At 42.3% G+C, this 18,102-nt stretch overlaps 1 protein-coding gene across 2 annotated transcripts in view; it reads right to left on the bottom strand.

Annotated features, from left to right (window-relative positions):
- The window catches only part of jag2b (jagged canonical Notch ligand 2b), a 99,506-nt gene that overhangs the window by 57,565 nt on the left and 23,839 nt on the right, over positions 1 to 18,102 (bottom strand). For both annotated transcript variants that reach the window (XM_023974053.2, XM_023974054.2), the window contains exons 3-4: positions 10,154 to 10,208; positions 1,790 to 2,047 (exon numbers count right to left, since the gene is read on the bottom strand). In XM_023974053.2, coding sequence (XP_023829821.1) covers positions 1,790 to 2,047; positions 10,154 to 10,208 — 313 coding nt within the window. The remainder of the gene's footprint in view (positions 1 to 1,789; positions 2,048 to 10,153; positions 10,209 to 18,102) is intronic.

Below are 18,102 nucleotides of genomic sequence, written 5' to 3'. Positions count from 1 at the left end.
TAGACTACAATCGCTTATTGTACACTTAATTCGTAGCATTATAATTACTACTACTAGCCTAGAGGARAGATTCCAGCTTGCTGAATGTAAAATAAGGGTGTTTGAAAGGAGAGAGTGCACACGCAATGGTGTGATCACGTTCGTTGTTGCACTGATGCATTGCAAAATGGTTGCACAGGACAGAGGAGCATAGTGAAAAAGAGCCCCAAAAAATACAACCATTAGAAAAATGTAAAACCACTTGAGCTACGAGGAAAGCAATGGCTTGATGTAAAAGATGCGCAGGCTAAAAAGCGTTTGTTGTTGAATTGCTACATTTAAATATGAGTTTCAATATGTTTTCATTAGATGTACATTAAAGTATTAATTGCAGTTGTCACTATGACAATGAACACACCTGAAGCACTGAATGGTTGGTTACCACCTTATTGATAGGTCTACAGCATGGAGTAGGATGCGTCGATCAGCTGACTGACAGGTGTAGCCTACTACAGAATGATAAACACCCAGTCCTGAGACAGCCTCTGTGCCAGTGTGTGCATGCTATTTTCACGACAGCTGCAGCACGAGGGGGAATAGACAGGGTGGCTAGTCTAACAAGCTTTAAAAAGGTGATCTCAGTAATATCTCTTCTCCACATAATGTCTATGATAAAGTAGTAAAGGAATTTCATTCCTTGAGGTGAAAATAAAATGTAGAATGTAGTCAGCGGGACATCATGCTTCAGAGAGCGTCCAACCAGCTGCCGAACATCTGCCCTTTTGCCCTACTATGAAAATGTGCCTTCGCAGATTAAATGGATTTTTGGAATTTGTTGAAATACTTTATTTTAAATGTTATGAATTGCACATCAAATTTCCAATTTCTTGAATCTCAGAAAAGACCACCTCCAAGAGTGCACTCGTCAGACTTCATGCAGTGGCCACTGGCTGTGGGTGCCAGGCAGGGACACTTGAATACTGGTAGGAGGCTACTTTTGAGTTGGATCTGTTACACAGTTAGGGACAAAGAACAGCTCAATTTGACTGCTTGCCAGTAAGAGACATATCAGCAGCAGAGCAAACTCAAATCAAGTAAAAAACAAGTTTGTTTCAAAAGCATAGCTAACTAGCATATCTACATCATTCACTCAGTCACTCAGTCACTCAGTCACTGGCACTAGCTTGCTGTCTCTGTTGTAGAAAATAAAATAGGCTTATAAATGTTGACAATTTGGCTACAGAGGCCGTTGGTATGTTATGAATTTCGAGTTGTGAATAATGAAAGTCTGGGCACCTGCCTCCCTAAAGGTCCCTGGTGGACATTCTGGTCAGAGTGGCCTAGCTGGCCATCTTCAGTGTATACAAATACAGAAGGTCATCCGAGGTTGAAAACAATATAACAGTAGTTTAAGCATCTGAAATGACTTCTTTCAAGAGTATGATCAGGAAAGAAACTAACGCAAAGTCATACACAAAAACAATTGGAATAGAATGTAAATCGCTGAAATGTTACAATATAGCAGCTTTAAACTGACTACATTCTATCAGAAACATGTACTCAGCAGATCAAGAAGGATTACCAATGGACTATAAAAGCAGGGGAGCAGGCCATTTACATTTATCAAGCAGCGGAGGCCATAGAGCGGCTTTTAATAAAGGCCACCGTTTATACCTATAGCACTCGGACTAAAGAGCTCAGAGCTTGCTAGCATGCCCAGTACACATATACCATTGCCACCTGATGGAATTTGTCCCCTCCCCCCGCTGAATTGGAATCATATGCTAACGTGCCAAGATCGCGAACTCACCCGTCTGGCAGTCTTTACCCATCCAGCCCTCTAGGCACACGCGGTTGCCCGACTGCTCGCAGCGGTAGTGGCCGAAGTAGTCGTCACGCGGCCGGCACTGCTTGTTGCACTTGCTGCCGTAGTAGTTCTCGTCACACTTGAGACGGATGCGGTACTCGAGGCGTGCCACGGGCCCATCGTGCTGGATGGTCTGCCAGTGGTCGCCAGGGTTGATCATGCCTGTGTGGATGCTCCGCTCAATCAGCAGCTCCTCGTCATCTGCCAAAAAAGGAAGATTAAAACGAAAGTTTCAGGTTATGAAGAAAAACATTTAAAATGGTCCTGACGGTCAATGGAATTGTCAACAGAGAATGGCATTTGCAAGGGTGTAAGTGTAATCAAAGTATAACATGTTAGCATTCATTAAAATTGAAGTTTGTCAGATCAGGTTAAATTGTCAATTTGCAGTCTGATTTACTTTATTATAGTCATTATAATCAGAGGCATCTGAGAAGATGGGCAAGCCAGCCCAAGGCAGGGGTGGCAAACTAGCCCAGCAGGCAGAATCTGAGCCCATTCAATCACGCCCGTGAGAGGTTCACTTCTTTGGGGTAGGGGGCAGTATTTTTACGTCCGGATGAAAAGCGTGCCCAGAGTAAACGGCCTGCTACTCAGCCATAAAAGCTAGAATATGCATATTATTAGTAGATTTGGATAGAAAACACTGAAGTTTCTAAAACTGTTTGAATGATGTCTGTGACTATAACAGAACTCATATGGCAGGCAAAAACCTGAGAAAAAATCCAAACAGGAAGTGGGAAATCTGAGGTTGGTCGATTTAACTCAGCTCCTATTGAAGATACAGTGGGATATTGGTAATATTGCACTTCCTAAGGCTTCCACTAGATGTCAACAGTCTTTAGGGGCCGAATGAGAGGGGATTGAGTAAGGTCTACCATGACCTGAACATGCGCTGACCATGCGCGTTCATGTGGGCGCAAGCCCTGTTCCATCGCACTTCTGAAGACAAAGGAATTCTCCGGTTGGAACATTATTGAAGAATTATGTTAAACATCCTAAAGATTGATTCAATCTACGTTTTTACGGACTGTAATATAACTAACTTTTCGTCCGTACTTTCCGCTGGACTTGAAMGCGCGTCGTGAGTTTGGAAAGTGTACMGAGCGCTCGAACAACGAGGAATTTGGACATAAATGGACATTATCGAACAAAACAAACATTTGTGGAACTGGGATTCATGGGAGTGCATTCTGATGAAGATCAAAGGTAAGTGAATGTTTATAATGTTATTTCTGACTTCTGTTGACTGCACAATATGGCGGATATATTTTTGTCTTGATTGGGCTCCGAGCGCCGACCTCAGATTATTGCATGGTTTGCTTTTTCCGTGAAGCTTTTTTGAAATCTGACACAGCGGTTGCATTAAGAAGTGCATCTAAAATTCCATGCATAACACTTGTATTTTCATCAACATTTATAATGAGTATTTCTGTAAATTGATGTGGCTCTCTGCAAAATCACCGGATGTTTTGGAACTACTGAACGTAACGCGCCAATGTAAACTCAGATTTTTGTATATAAATATGAACTTCACCGAACAAAACATACATGTATTGTGTAACATGAAGTCCTATGAGTGTCATCTGATGAAGATCAAAGGTTAGGGATTAATTTTATCTATATTTCTGCTTTTTGTGAATCCTCTYTGGCTGGAAAAATGGCTGTGTTATTCTGTGAATAGGCACTCACCTAACACAATCGTTTGGTTTGCTTTCGTCGTAAAGCTTTTTGAAATCGGACACTGTGGCTGGATTTACAACAAGTGTATCTTTAAAATGGTGTAAAATACATGTATGTTTGAGGAATTTTATTTATGGGATTTCTGTTGTTTTGAATTTGGCGCCCTGCAGTTTCACTGGCTGTTGAAGAGGTGGGACGCTACCGTCCCACATACCCTAGAGAGGTTAAAGTAAAGAAGAAAACAAGGAAACTCAACATTAAAAACTAGACAGAAAGTACGTAGAATTTCTAATGGACCTATACATTTTCAAATAACTACTATTTTTCTAGCCTGCAAATTGATTTTGACAAACTAAATCGGTCCCCCCAAAAATGTGCGGCCCCCCATTAATTTCAAAACCCCAATATGGCCCTCGAACCAAAAGGTTCGAACCAAAAGGTTCGAGGTTCGAACCAATAACTATTCACCCCTGGCCTAAGGCTTAATATAGTTGTGACCCTTGACCTAGTGCATTGTCATTGACAGTTGCAAGAATACACCAGGACTGCGCATCAATACTAAAATTGATTCCTTGTTACTGTTGGTAAATAGGATTCTACTTTATTGCTTCCAACGATTCGATCAGTGATAATGAAGAGACCGAAAGGAAGCCAACTTTCACAATCGACACAACTTGCCGATTAACCTGGGAAGACCTGCCACATCCAATTCAGCAGTGTCCAAATTATTATCTCAATAGTTCATACAGAAACAACCAACACAAAGAGTAGATTAAAATCTGTGGGTTGAGGGAGATGCTCACATGGGTGGTCCAGTCGGCAAATGACCACCTGAATTTTAAGTACCCGACTCAATCTACAGCATAACAATGCTATCCTCAGTGGTGTATGCTAATACCACTATGCTCTTTGCATCCAAACGGGCCTTGCTGTTTATGGGGGCGGTTGGATAGGTGCTAGCCCGCAGCATGCTACGCTCACAATAACTATTCAATATTTCTGCTCGGCCAACTCCGACAATGAAGGCACTCTCACAGTGGGATCAGAAACAACAAACGCTGTGGAAATAGGGGGCCTGTGATTTCCTCTGCCCCAATGCTCCGGGCTGCCCCGCCTCCCTTGCGTTCCTTTACAACACATATCCCAATCTCATGAGCGCACACACACACCTTCCTCTGACAACATCGGACAAATTAAGCAACAATAACAGAAATAACCCACAGTGCTTCCAGACAGAGAACAATGGCCCCCGGGCCGCGCTGCTCAGTGTCTAAACACTGAGCCGTCCGCAGCACATCCTGCTTCATAAACACAACGCAAACAGCCTTTCAGGCACTTTCCTGAGGTCCCCAGGGGCCCTACTGGAGGACATCATGTTGGTGAGTCAACACACGCGCTAAATCTTCCTGTGCCTCTGGTCATCACATACATATATACATACTACTTGAAAGTCAAGAACTTTTGTTTTGTTTTCTCAATAGTTTTTACACTGCAGTGTGTATGTGAGTGCAAAGTTACTGGATATTGGAGGGGACCTGGAACACGCTGTCTTACACATCGATCTAGAGCATACCAAATATGCTCAATAGGTGACATGTCTGGTGAGTATAAAAGGCCATGGAAGAACAGACATTTTCAGCTTCCAGAAATTGTGTACAGAGCCTTGCGACATGGGGCCGTGCATTATGCTGAAACGTGAGGTGATGGCACAACAATGGGCCTCAAGATCTCGTCACCATCTGTGCATTCAAATTGCCATTGATAAAATGCAATTGTGTTCATTCTCCGTATTGCCAAATTACATCGAGGTAACTTTTAGTAGAGAAATGAACATTAAATTACCTGGCAACAGCTTTGGTGGACATTCCTGCAGTCAGCATGCCAATTGCACACTCCCTCAACTTGAGACATCTGTGGCATTGTGTTGAGTGACAAAACTGCACATTTAAGTGGCCTTTTATTGTCCCCAGCACAAGGTGCACCTGTGTAATGATCATGCTGTTTAATCAGCTTCTTGATATGCCACACCTGTCAGTAAACAAATTCACCCCACCACGTTCATAGAACATCTCATTACAAAATGCCCATTGCAGCTATAACAGCCTCCACTCTTCTGGGAAGGCTTACCGGTAGATATTGGAACATTGCTGAGGGGAATTGCTTCCATTCAGCCTCAAGAGCATTAGTGCGGTCAGGCAATGTTGGGCTATTAAGCCTGCGTAAAAATTTATCCCAAAGGTGTTCGATGAGGTTGAGGTCAGGGCTCTGTGCAGGCCAGTCAAGTCCTTCCACACCGATCTTGACTAACCATTTTTTKATGGATCTCGCTTTGTGCACAGCGGCATTGTCATACTGAAAACAGGAAAGGCCCTTCCACAAACTTGGAAGCACAGAATCGTCTGGAATGTCATTGTATGCTGTAGCGGTACAATTTCCCTTCACTGGAACTAAGGGGCCTTGCCYGAACAATGAAAAACCACCCCAGACCATTACTACTCCAAACTTTATATTTGGCACTACGCATTGGGGCAGGTAGCGATCTCCTGGCATCCGTCCAACACGGATTCGTCCGTCAGACTGCCAGATGGTGAAGCGTGATTCATCACTCCAGAGAACGCGTTTATACAGAGTCCAATGGCGGCGAGCTTTACGCCACTCCAGCCGACACTTGGCATTGCGATCTTAGGCTTGTGTGCAGCTGCTCGGCCTTGGAAAGCATTTCATGAAGCTCCTGACGAACAGTTATTGTGTGGACGTTACTTAGAGGCAGTTTGGAACTCAGTAGTGAGTGTTGCAACCGAGGACTGACGATTTCTACATTCATCGGCGGTCCCGTTCTGTGAGCTTGTCRCGCCTACCACGTTGCGGCTGAGCCTTTATTGCTCCTAGACGTTTCCACTTCACAATAATAGCACTTACTGTTGTTGATTGGGGCAGCTCTAGCAGGGCAGAAATTTGACAAACTGACTTGCTGGAAAGGTGGCATCTTATGAAGGTGCCACGTTGAAAGTCATTCTACTGTCAGTACGGGATATTCTACTGCCAATGTTTGTCTATGGAGATTGCATGGCTGTGTGCTCAATTTTATACACCGGTCAGCAACGGATGTGGCTGAAATAGCCGAGTCCACTAATTTAAGGGGGTGTCCACATAGATTTGGCCATGTTGTGTAGCTAGATATCTAGTGTATTCCGAAAGTTCAGACCACGTGACAGCTTTCTAAAATTGATTAAAAATAAAATATTTCCCTCACCAATCTACACACAACTCCACCATAATGACAAAGCAAAAACTGGTTTGTAGAAATTTTTGCACATTTAAAAAGAGTACCGTATTTACATAAGAACTCAGAACTTTTGCTATTAAACTCGAAATTGAGATCAGGTTTCCATTGATCATCCTTGAGAGGTTTCTACAACTTAGAGTCCACCTGTGGTCAATTCAATTGATTGGACATGATTTGGAAAGGCACACACACACACACCTGTCTATATAAGGTCCCACAGTTGACGGTGCATGTCAGAGCAAAAACCAAGCAATGAGGTTGAAGGAATTGTCCGTAGAGCTCCGAGACAAGATTGTGTCGAGGCACAGATCTGGGGAAGGGTACCAAAACATTTCTGCAGCATTTAAGGTCCCCAAGAACACAGTGGCCTCCATCATTCTTAAACGGAAGACGTTTGGAGCCACCAAGACTCTTCCTAGAGCTGGCTACACGGCCAAACTGTGTAATTGGGGGAGAAGGGTCTTGGTCAGGGAGGTGAGCAAGAATCCATTGGTCACTCTGACAGAGCTCCAGAGTTCCTCTGTGGAGATGGGAGAACCTTCCAAAAGGACAACCATCTCTGCAGCACTCCACCAATCATGGTCGAGTGGCCAGACAGATGCCACTCCTTAGTAAAAAGACACGACAGCCAGCTTGGAGTTTGCCAAAAGGCACCTAAAGACTGTCAAACCATGAGAAACAATATTCTCTGGTCTGATGAAACCAAGATTGAACTCTTTGCCCTGAATGCCAAGTGTCACATCTGGAAGAAACCTGGCACCATCCCTATGGTGAAGCATGGTGACAGCATCATGCTGTGGGGATGTTTTTCAGTGGCAGGATCGAGGCAGCAATGAATGGAGTAAAGTACAGAGAGATCCTTGATGAAAACCACTATTCAGACCTTTCTTTTTAATACATTTGCAAAAATTTCTAAAAAACTTTTTGCTTTGTCATTATGGGGTGTGTAGGCAAGTGAAAAAAATGAAATCATTTTTAAATTGAGGCTGTAAAAAAAAATGTGGAGAAAGTCAAAGGGTGTGAATACTTTGAAGACACTGTACATACGATTATTACATTTTGCTATAGCAAAGTTTCTTATAAGATGCATGAAACTATAATAATAAAATAAATCAAATCATAGCAGCAGCTCTGTCAGACTGAGTTAATGTGGATGCCACATACTTTGCAGTTTGGCAGCCATTAGAGCATGGTGACATCAGCATGGGGCTAAAGGGCTGGCGCTGCAGCTGCAGAGCTAATTAGCCAGTAGCTAGCCACCCAGTCAGCTTATCTGCCTTACAGCCACACTATTTTATTTTCAAGACGTAAACTAGGACCAATGCCCCGTTTGCATCGTGATGCATTTCATTACACGGTACGTCAACGTCATGCAATATCGTTGTTTCACAACGCAAGACAAGCTGGAGGAGAGTCTGTCAGAGATCACATTTAATTTGGGAGATTGTTAAATAGGGCATTTTCATTTAAGACAGGAGAAACATAGTTTCAGTTGATAAAATATGTTTTGTTTAGTTACTTTTTCCTCAACTTGTTCCTGAAAGCTAAAAGCTAGGATTTACTGTAGCTAGCAACCTCCACCTAATAATCCTCAAACAAAACGCCACTACCATCACAATAAATAAGGGGAGGGAACAGAAAGTATAAATTGGCTTAAATGCCAATGTGTATTATTTTCTTAACATAAAACAATACTCACTTACAGCAACAGGTAATTGTTTACAAGTTGCTAGCTATCGTGGAAAACCACAAATTTTCATCTTCTGTGGTTTGGTAACTTCCTGTTCTTCGATGGACTCTGGCCGGACTGAAGACGCAGAGTATCCGTCTCAAAACGGACAGAACCTTCAACTACAAGGGGGCATTGAGATTCCTCTCCATTGTGGACAGTCCCCATTGAAATGATTGACATCCGGCGCAACGTAACGGATTGCTTATGGTTAATGTGAATGACGCACCAGGCCGTGGCCAGACAGACACTGATGAAAAACAGATGAAATTGACATTATTTCATCAAAAGTAACAAGTTGCATAATAAAAACAAGTGTGGATGCTCTTCCGTACTCATCGTTGTCAGTCAACATGAGCCACTGAAAAGCCATTGGATGATACATTTGACAGATATATACAAGCTCTGTGGCCGCCGCCTAAACACAAAAAGTCAGTGGAAAGTGCAGCAGTTACAGTACCTGCAGCATTAACCAGGATACACAATCATAATGCATTYAGTAGTCTGCAGTTAGTAGTACATTCAGGAGGACAGCCGTAGGGCCATGCGCACACATACACTAGCGTCCATCACCTCTGCTCACACACTATATTCCTCCATCAGTTCTGCCTTTTCCTCAAGCAGCAAAAAGGGGAGATGGGAGCACACCCAGAGGACGGCCCAGGGAGAAAACAGGATACAGCTGCCAAGTGGTGGCAGACCCTCGGAGCTAAAACCCACACAAGTTTTTCTGAAGACATTTCCACCAATAGGCCTATAGATTGTTAGGAGCAGACCAGTCTGTGCGAGGCGGTTGACAGAGTATCCGACACCAAAATGTTCTACAACCACATGATTTGTGGTAGGGACTTGGAAGTAGTGCCGAGTGGCATATGACCCCAATCCTATCAAAAAAAAGGTTTGTGCCCATGTGGCAAAAGTGGGGCAAGCACACACACACACGTAGTTGCGCACGCACTCAGCCTTGAACGCTTTGTTCAATTATTATATATAAGAAAGTATAACTCAATGTAGGATTTATTACGCAATTTGAAAGTGAATAAATCTAGATTTTTTACTGTGGAGCCCATGGCACTCCATGTGTTTGTCGAGGCAAGCCAGGATATTTCCAGATATCTGAACCACCCATTGCTTCCACACCTAACCCTCTTATCGCCCTAGAGGAGTGGTACATTTAATCTCAAATTGCATCGCTTCCATTAATCTAAACTCCGTGGGACTAAAACAATGGCCACCTAGCTGCCCTCTGATGTTCCCTTTGATCAGGTGGGACTATTATGATTGGAAAGTGGAGACGTTACAAAATCGTGACAAACATTACTAGAGACACTTTGCTAGCATTAAACTCAGTCTCCAAAATGGCAGATATTTGCAATGGCTAATCAACAGTAAATAAGAGAATTGTTTTACTTCCGACAGTTAGCCATGATGATTAGCTAGCCAGCTAATACAGTTCACCGTTAGCAAATGCTCCAACTCTATTCCTCCAGTTACAGTAGCGCTGCCGTGTTAATAAAGTGTCTCAAACTTGAACAACGACGGTAACCATGGTAATGGCAAAGAAAGGAAGGGTGAGTGGGTGGGTGGGTGCATGCAATCTTGTACTCACTGTTGCGGGTGGAGTTGTCCCAGTCCCATGCATCCACGATGAGGGAGTACGCCCGCTAGAGAGAGAGAGAGGAGAGTCAGAACTCATGACCATCGGGGCTCTAACATGTGTGCATTCTGCCAAAGAGCATTATCCCTGAAATAGGAATGCGCCACAGGAGCACCTTGCCTAGAAAGAGCCATGGGAGCCACATGGCCTACGCTCAATGTGTGTGTTGAAAATAGGGCTGTCAAATGATTACACAAATAAAATCGAGTTAGTTAACTACATAAAACCATGTGACTAAGAGTAATTACATTTTTTGAAATTGTTCAAAATTTGACCCTAATTATGTTTAAAGATGTAAAACATTGGGTTGTAGGTATAATATACAGTGCCTTCAGAAAAAAAMAAMAAAGTGAAATTATGTTTTTGGAAAAGTTTACAAATTAATAAAAAATGAAAAGCTGAAATATTTTGGCAATAAGTATTCAACCCTGTTATGGCAAGCCTAAATACGTTCAGGTGTAAAAACGTGCTTAACAAGTCACATAATACGTTGCATGAACTCACTGTGCAATAAGTGTTTTACATGACTTTTATGACTACCTCATCTCTGTAATTGTAAGGTTCAGCGAATTTCAAATAAGACTTCAACCACAAAGACCAGGGAAGTTTTCCAATGCCTCACAAAAGGGCACCTATTAGTAGATGGGGGAAGCAGAGTATTGAATATCCCTTTGAACATGGTGACGTTATTAATTACACTTTGGATGGTGTATCAATACACCCAGTCACTACAAAGACACATGCGTCTTTACTCAGTTGCAGGAGAAGAAGGAAACTGCTCAAGGATTTCACCATGAGGCCAATGGTGACTTTAAAAACAGTGAGTAAGGTTACACAATGTGATTACTGTGGATAGTCAGATTAATATAGTTTGATTAAAATGTTTGCATGCTTGGCAAGAAGGATCTTTAATCCTGTTTAGATGGACACATCTTAAATCAGCCTACCTGATGGCACTGATAAATGCAGCGACAATGTTATTTTTGCTTAGCATATTTTAAATGATTGTGGTGTTTTAAAATCGGCCTATGCTTACTTCAATTTTGACCTTACCCCGATTAAGATAAGCAAAGTAAGGTGTTTGCATGACTATTGAATTCTCTGCCTGCTGCCATAATCAGTTTAATATTGAAATTATTACTGTGCATATAAAACACTAATTTAGTGTTTAATGGTTGTGATAGAAAACTAAGGATCGATCAAAAACTTTGTAGTTACTCCACAATACTAACCTCATTAACAGAGTGAAAAAACTAAAGCCTGTACAGAATAAAAAATAACCCAAAACATGCATGCTGTTTGCAACAAGACAATAAAGTAATGCTGCAAAAAATGTGGCAAAGTAATTCCCTTTATGTCCTGAATACAAGGCATTGATCTGCCCCAAACATATTACGGAGTACCACTCTCCATATTTCAAGCATAGTGGTGGCTTATCATGTTATGGGTATGCTTGTAATCATAAAGGAATGGAGTTTTTCAGGATAAAAAAWGAGAWTTTTTTTTTTAGAGCTAAGCACAGGCAAAATCCTAGAGGAAAACCTTGTTCAGTMTGCTTTCCACCATACACTAGGAGATCAATTCACCTTTCAGCAGGACAATAACCTAAAACAAGGCCAAATCTACACTGGAGTTGCTTACCAAGAAGACAGTGAATGTTCCTTAGTGACCGAACTACAGTTGACTTAAATCTGCAAGACTTGAAAATGCTTGTTAAGCAATTATCAACAACCAATTTGATAGAGCTTGAAGAATTTTGAAAATATTACAAATCTAGTTCTGCAAAGCGCTTCAAGACATTYCCAGAAAGACTTATAAGTGTAATTGCTGCCAAAAGTGATTCTAACATGTATTAACTCTGGAGGTTGAATACGTACCTAATCAAGATAGTTTTATTTTCCATGAATTTGTTACAAATGTTTGAATTTTTGTGTATACCGTTGACAAAAAAGAAAAACTATATTTGAATGAAAAGTCAAGGGGTGTGAATACTTTCTGAAGGCACTATTTTGATTACAGGGCAGAAAAAGTACAAAATCTAAATAAACACTATTCTAAGACAATAACAGATAAACCAAGTCTGAGTTCATGTAAAGTGTCATACAGCTAGTCTACTTCTTATCCACTAGTCATAAGTTGATTGAACTAAAATTGGAGTAATTTGCTTAAATCCTTTGACCTGAAAACTACAGCAAAAAAAATAGCTAAAAATTGAATGGATGTCATGTTCTGATTAAAATAAATGTGGGAAATTAAGACTTGAATCTAGAGGCATTCAGCCATTGCATTCTGAACATTCTTGTTTGGTTAACTAGCTAATTTTAGCATAACTAGCTAGCTACTTCCGAGCAAATTAAATGTTTCCTGTTAGCTAAAGAAAACGCCAGGGCAATGGGGTTGAACTTTCTATAAAATGTTCCATAATTGTTACTCAAAGCTGTGCATAGTGAATGTTTTAGCACCACAAGAGAGCTTGCTATACTGCTGCTGCCGAACAAGAGCACAGTGCGCATTGTCTATCGAGCTTAAATGTCCGTGAAGGGAAATATTTTTTGGGGTGAAAGACTGATGCGATTAAATGAGTAAAAAAGAAGTGTTAAATCCAAAAGTGAATTACAGTTAACGCGTTAACTTTGACAGCCCTAGTTGWAACGTGTCAGTTTCTACATCAGGGTTAGTCAAATCCAACGCCTCAAGGTACATAGTCCTGCTGGTTTACTTTCCTCCCCGGTAGGTACATTTATTGATTAAGGCAGGGTTTCCCAAACTCTGTCCTGGGGTCCCCCCTGGGTGCACGTTTAGTTTTTGCCCCAGCACCACACAGCTTATTCAAATAACCAAATCATCATCAAGCTTTGATTATTTGAATAAGCTGTGTAGTGCTAAGGCAAAATCCAAAACATGCACCCATAGGACAGAGTTTGGGAAACCCTGGATTAAGGACACTGATTGGAAGGAAGAACCAAGGTCGTGTTCATTGGGGCATACAACAGAAAAGGTTTCAAAAGTTTAAAACGTGTTGCAGGTCCAGGTAGTACCCCCGCACTCCCTGTTTGTCAGTTTTATTCCATTTGATGTCGAATGAATACAACCCAGTTGTACTGTGGCCCTTGAGATATCAAGAACTAGTCCTTGTGAGTGGTCGCTGTATATTCAGGTGATCCCGTCCATCTTTCCTAACATTTTTTGGAAAGAAAAATAGTAATCCTATCATGATTCTGTTCCTCCTCCTGTGCTGCATAAGATCCACTTGTCATGTTGATATTCACGGAAAGTACAAAACATTAGTAACACCTTCCTAATATTGAGTTACATCCCTTTTTGCCCTCAGAACAGCCTCAATTCGGGCATGGACCAGAAAGCGTTCCACAGGAATGTTGGCCCATATTGACTGCAATGCTTCCCACAGTTGTGTCAAGTTGGCTGGATGTCCTTTGGGTGGTGGACATTCTTAATACACACAGCAAACTATTGAGCGTGAAAAACCCAGCAGCGTTGCATTCTTGACAAACAGGTGCACCTGGCACCTACTACTAAAACTCATTCAAAAGGCCTCTGAATGACACACATACAATCCATGTCTCCATTGTCTCAAGGCTTAATTCTTTAAACCGTCTCCTACCCTTCATCTACACGGATTGAAGTGGATTTAACAAGTGACATTAGCTTTCACCTGGTCAGTCTGTTGTGGAAAGAGCAGGTTATCCTAATGTTTTATACACTGAGTGTAGGATATACCATGACTGAGGATACTGTACTATCAGTCAGGCGATGGGGAGCAGAAACGGAGTCAGACTCAAAGACCCATCCCTTCCCCCCGGGAATGAAATCATGACATGAAACGGAGCAACTCATCCAGGCTACTTCGCCTTTAGGCATTTAATAGAAAGATTGGATAACAACCAATTGTTGTAACTCCACTTTGMCCTCTGGTAGGCAAATTGGACATTTTCATATTGCTTACACCTATGCAATGCTTTCAAATCTACACGTGCCTCTAGGGGATAGGGGTTGTCGCTGTCTAGACCGGGCCAATAACACTTTGCCACCACTACATTCAACCCCCGTCGTTAGTCCTAYTACCCTCCACCATTTCCAATGTGATGTAACAAAACTTCACAAGCAGTCTCAACAGCTGACAATAAGCGACAGCAAACACACGTCATAACATGACCACTGCTGGGGTAACAATCTAGCTGGCCAGCAGGTCACACTGCTAGGCAACCAGCTGACCTAAATAGCCACTTTGCAGTACTCACACAACCACTATCATGTCAGTCATCAAGGGCAGGTTCCACTATATATGACTACCGCTGTGGCTATGCCACTGATAAATGCACTATATGTCTAGTGAGGGAGATTGTAAAGTTGGTATGATGGGGAGAGGCACAGAAGGAGAGAACGGACTGTGGTGTGTGTGTTGATCTGATCGAGGGGATCCTACTGGCTGGCTGTGCACTGCTGTGGGATTAAAGTGCGTTGTCTGGGAGGGTGTGAGTGTGTAGAGATTGGGCAGAGGCTGGGGACAAGGAGCTTGGCTAGGGCATGCCTAGGATGGCTGCCTGCCTGTCTGCCACCCTCCTGTCTGATAGACGCACAACAGATGCGCCTCGCCAAAGATGGATTATTTGACATGGATCATCCCACGACACACAGCGCAGCTTCTGACCTATCTGGTGGTGTTTGTTTAGGGTGTGTGCATCCATGTGGGGGGGGCTGCCCTGCAAGTGACCAACACATCTGTCTGGGTGTGTGTGGAATGTGAGCATGTGTAGCCTTTACATGTGACAAAATGTGCGCGCGCATGTCTACATATGCATTTGTGTTTGTTACGTGTGTGAGAGAGACAGTCGTTAGCGCTAGAAAGGAAAGTATTTCTATTACGTGTTGGTGTGCATGTGAGAAAAACAGAGCGGTATCACGAGAGGGTGTCTATTCTTGTGTGAGTATATGATAAAGAGTGATGTTAGCATCAGGAGAGAGAGCGKCAGTAGCGCGCGAGAGAAGAGGGGGCCAGTCAGTCTCATTTAACACACCCTCTCCCTCAGTGATTAGGTGGATTAAGTGACAGCTGCCGCAATGGATGGATGGGGGGGGGGGGTTAAAGGAGGAGTGTGGGCGAGCGATGGAACAAAGACTCAGGTCCCCAACAGTGTCAACCCCCCCTCCCCCCAAAGAGACACCGGTGCTCCACATTCCAGAAACATCACACACACTTTGAGGGCTCAAAATACCTACAAACACCAAGGATACACAAGGATACACATTTAAAAAAATAAAAAACAATGGTCACACACCGGATAGGTGCAATGAAATGTGTTGTTTTACAGGGTCAGCAATAGTAGTACGGCGCCCCTGGAGCACATTAGGGTTAAGTGCTTTGCAAGTGCATTACACACACACACACCATTATAAGTGAGATGAACTTGATGTTCTCCCCATGTCGTGCACCCCAGGCGATAGGAGCCGCTTGCTGCTGATCATATGACACCTAAACACGTCTAGAAACAAGTCTGGGAACCACAATACGAGACTGCTGTTCTAAAGTGTGTTAGTAAGAATATAGGTTCACACGCACAACAAAACCTTGGACCATAGTTCACATGCACAAGTGCCCTTGGATGCTCGACACCCACCCACCTAGACCCTTTCTTAGAGGATTACAGGATTTAAAACCGTATAGGGGGATTTGGAGAACGAGACACGCCTTACACCCCTTGACCAATAAAGCATTAGGACTATGTTAAGGAAGTCCACCACTCAGACTTATGCTAAATAGGGAGGTCTAATTGGCTCACACCTTGTCAATCAGGGGGGGGGGGGGCTACAGGCTGAGAGCAGACTAAACAGCATGGTGCGGGGGAGGGGGGGCAGAATTCAAAGAGGGGTGAGACTGCCACAGGTGCAGGTTCCCACACCAGGGGATGAGGGGCGGAGTTGGCTGGTGGGAGAAGAGGATTGGAGGGAAGTGGCCCTAAATTAAAGGGCTGGGGAGTTGAGAAACGGTGGCGATTGAGTGGTGAGAGGAGGTTATGTAGGCCTAGGCGTAATATTGTGCTTTAGGTCCCTTGAGACTTAATCAGAACAGCTCCAGGGTTAAGTTTCCCCTGGGTACAGATGTGGATCAACATTCACTCCAATCCTAGGGCTGTGACAAGACCAGTGTCGCAATATTTTTTTCTATGGCAAAAATGAAAACACGAAGCAGATCTAACTTTTTGGTCCTTTAAAAACCTGCTGAATGTACAATTGTGTGTGAGAAAGTTCAGAAAACAAGTAAAAAAGTGACTCTGGATGATAACATGTTTTCATAAAGAACTTAATTTACTTCTGGTATCATCCCTACTAAATCCTTTTTTAAACCATTAAATGGGGGAAAAGCATAACTGACCCAAGATCAGCATCTAGTGGCAGGGTTGAGGGAGCTTTATAATTATTATTTTAATCATGAATAAATAACAGAAGAAAAAATATAGAAATGCAACATGTAATGTGTTGGTCCCATGTTTCATGATCTGAAATAAAAGATCAAAGAAATGTTCTATGCACAAACACTTAACTCTCAAATGTTGTGCACCAAGTTGTTAACGTCTGTTAGTGAGGAAAGCTCATTTGCCAAGATAATCCATCCACCTGACAGGTGTGACATATCAAGAAGCTGATTGAACAGCATGATTATTACACAGATGCACCTTGTGGTGGGGACAATAAAAGGCCACTTAAATGTGCAGTTGTCACAACAATGCTCCATTAGTCTCAAGTTGAGGGAGTGTGCAATTGGCACGCTGACTACAGGAATGTCTACCAGAGATGTTGCCAGAAAATAGACCGCTGCGCCACTCGGGAGGCCAAATATATATTTTTTACATTTCAAAATCAACCCCTCATCCCTATTAGGCACTTGATGTACAGTGCCTTCAAAGTATTTCAAACCAAKAATTTTTACACATTTTATGTTACAACATGGAAATAAAATTGATTTAACTGTCTGTCCTTTGTCAATGACCCACACAATACACTATCAACGTGGAAGAAAAATACATACATTTATGAAAAATAAAATCTTGATTAGATAAATATTCAACCTCAAGTCAATACATGTTTGGCAGCGATTACAGCAGTGAGTGTTTTGGGGTAAGTCTAAGAGCTTTGCATAACTGGATTGTACAATATTTGTCCATTCTTAAAATTATACAAGCTCTGTCAAGTTGGTTGTTGATCATTGCTAGACAGCCATTTTCAACATGATTTAAGTCAAAACTGTAACTAGGCCACTCAGTAACATTCATGTTGTCTTGGTAAGCAACTCGTGTATATTTGGCCTTGTGTTTTAGGAAATGGTCTTGCTGAATGTCTCCCAGTGTCTGTTGGAAAGCAGTCTGAACCAGGTTTTCCCCGTGCTTACTTTTACTCCAGTTCCTTTTATCCATAATAACTACCTCGTCCTTGCCGATAACAAGCACATACATAACATGATGCAGCCACCACCAAGCATGACAATATGCAAAGTGGTATGCTGTGATGTGTTGGATTTTCCCTTAAACATATCGCTTTGTATTCAGGACAAAAATATAAATGACACATTTTTTGCAGTATTACTTCAGTGCCTTATTGCAAACAGGATGCATGTTTTGGAATATTTTTTATTCTGTATAGGCTTCCTTTTCACTCTCATTTAGGTTAGTATTGTTGAGTTAGCCCATCACAGCCATTAAACTCCATTTGAAAATCCCCATTAGCCTCATGGTGAAATACCTAAATAGTTTCCTTCCTCTGGGTGTATGAGTTAGGAAGGATATCTGTTCTTTGTAGTGACTGAGTGTACTGATATACCATCCAAAGCATAATTGATAATATCTCTAAGCATGGTGAGTGTCTGCTTTTTATTTTCACCCATCATC

Source organism: Salvelinus sp. IW2-2015, linkage group LG28 (assembly GCF_002910315.2).
Source record: "Salvelinus sp. IW2-2015 linkage group LG28, ASM291031v2, whole genome shotgun sequence".
Classification (NCBI taxonomy): domain Eukaryota; kingdom Metazoa; phylum Chordata; class Actinopteri; order Salmoniformes; family Salmonidae; genus Salvelinus; species Salvelinus sp. IW2-2015.
This window is presented reverse-complemented; position numbering and strand designations above follow the sequence as displayed.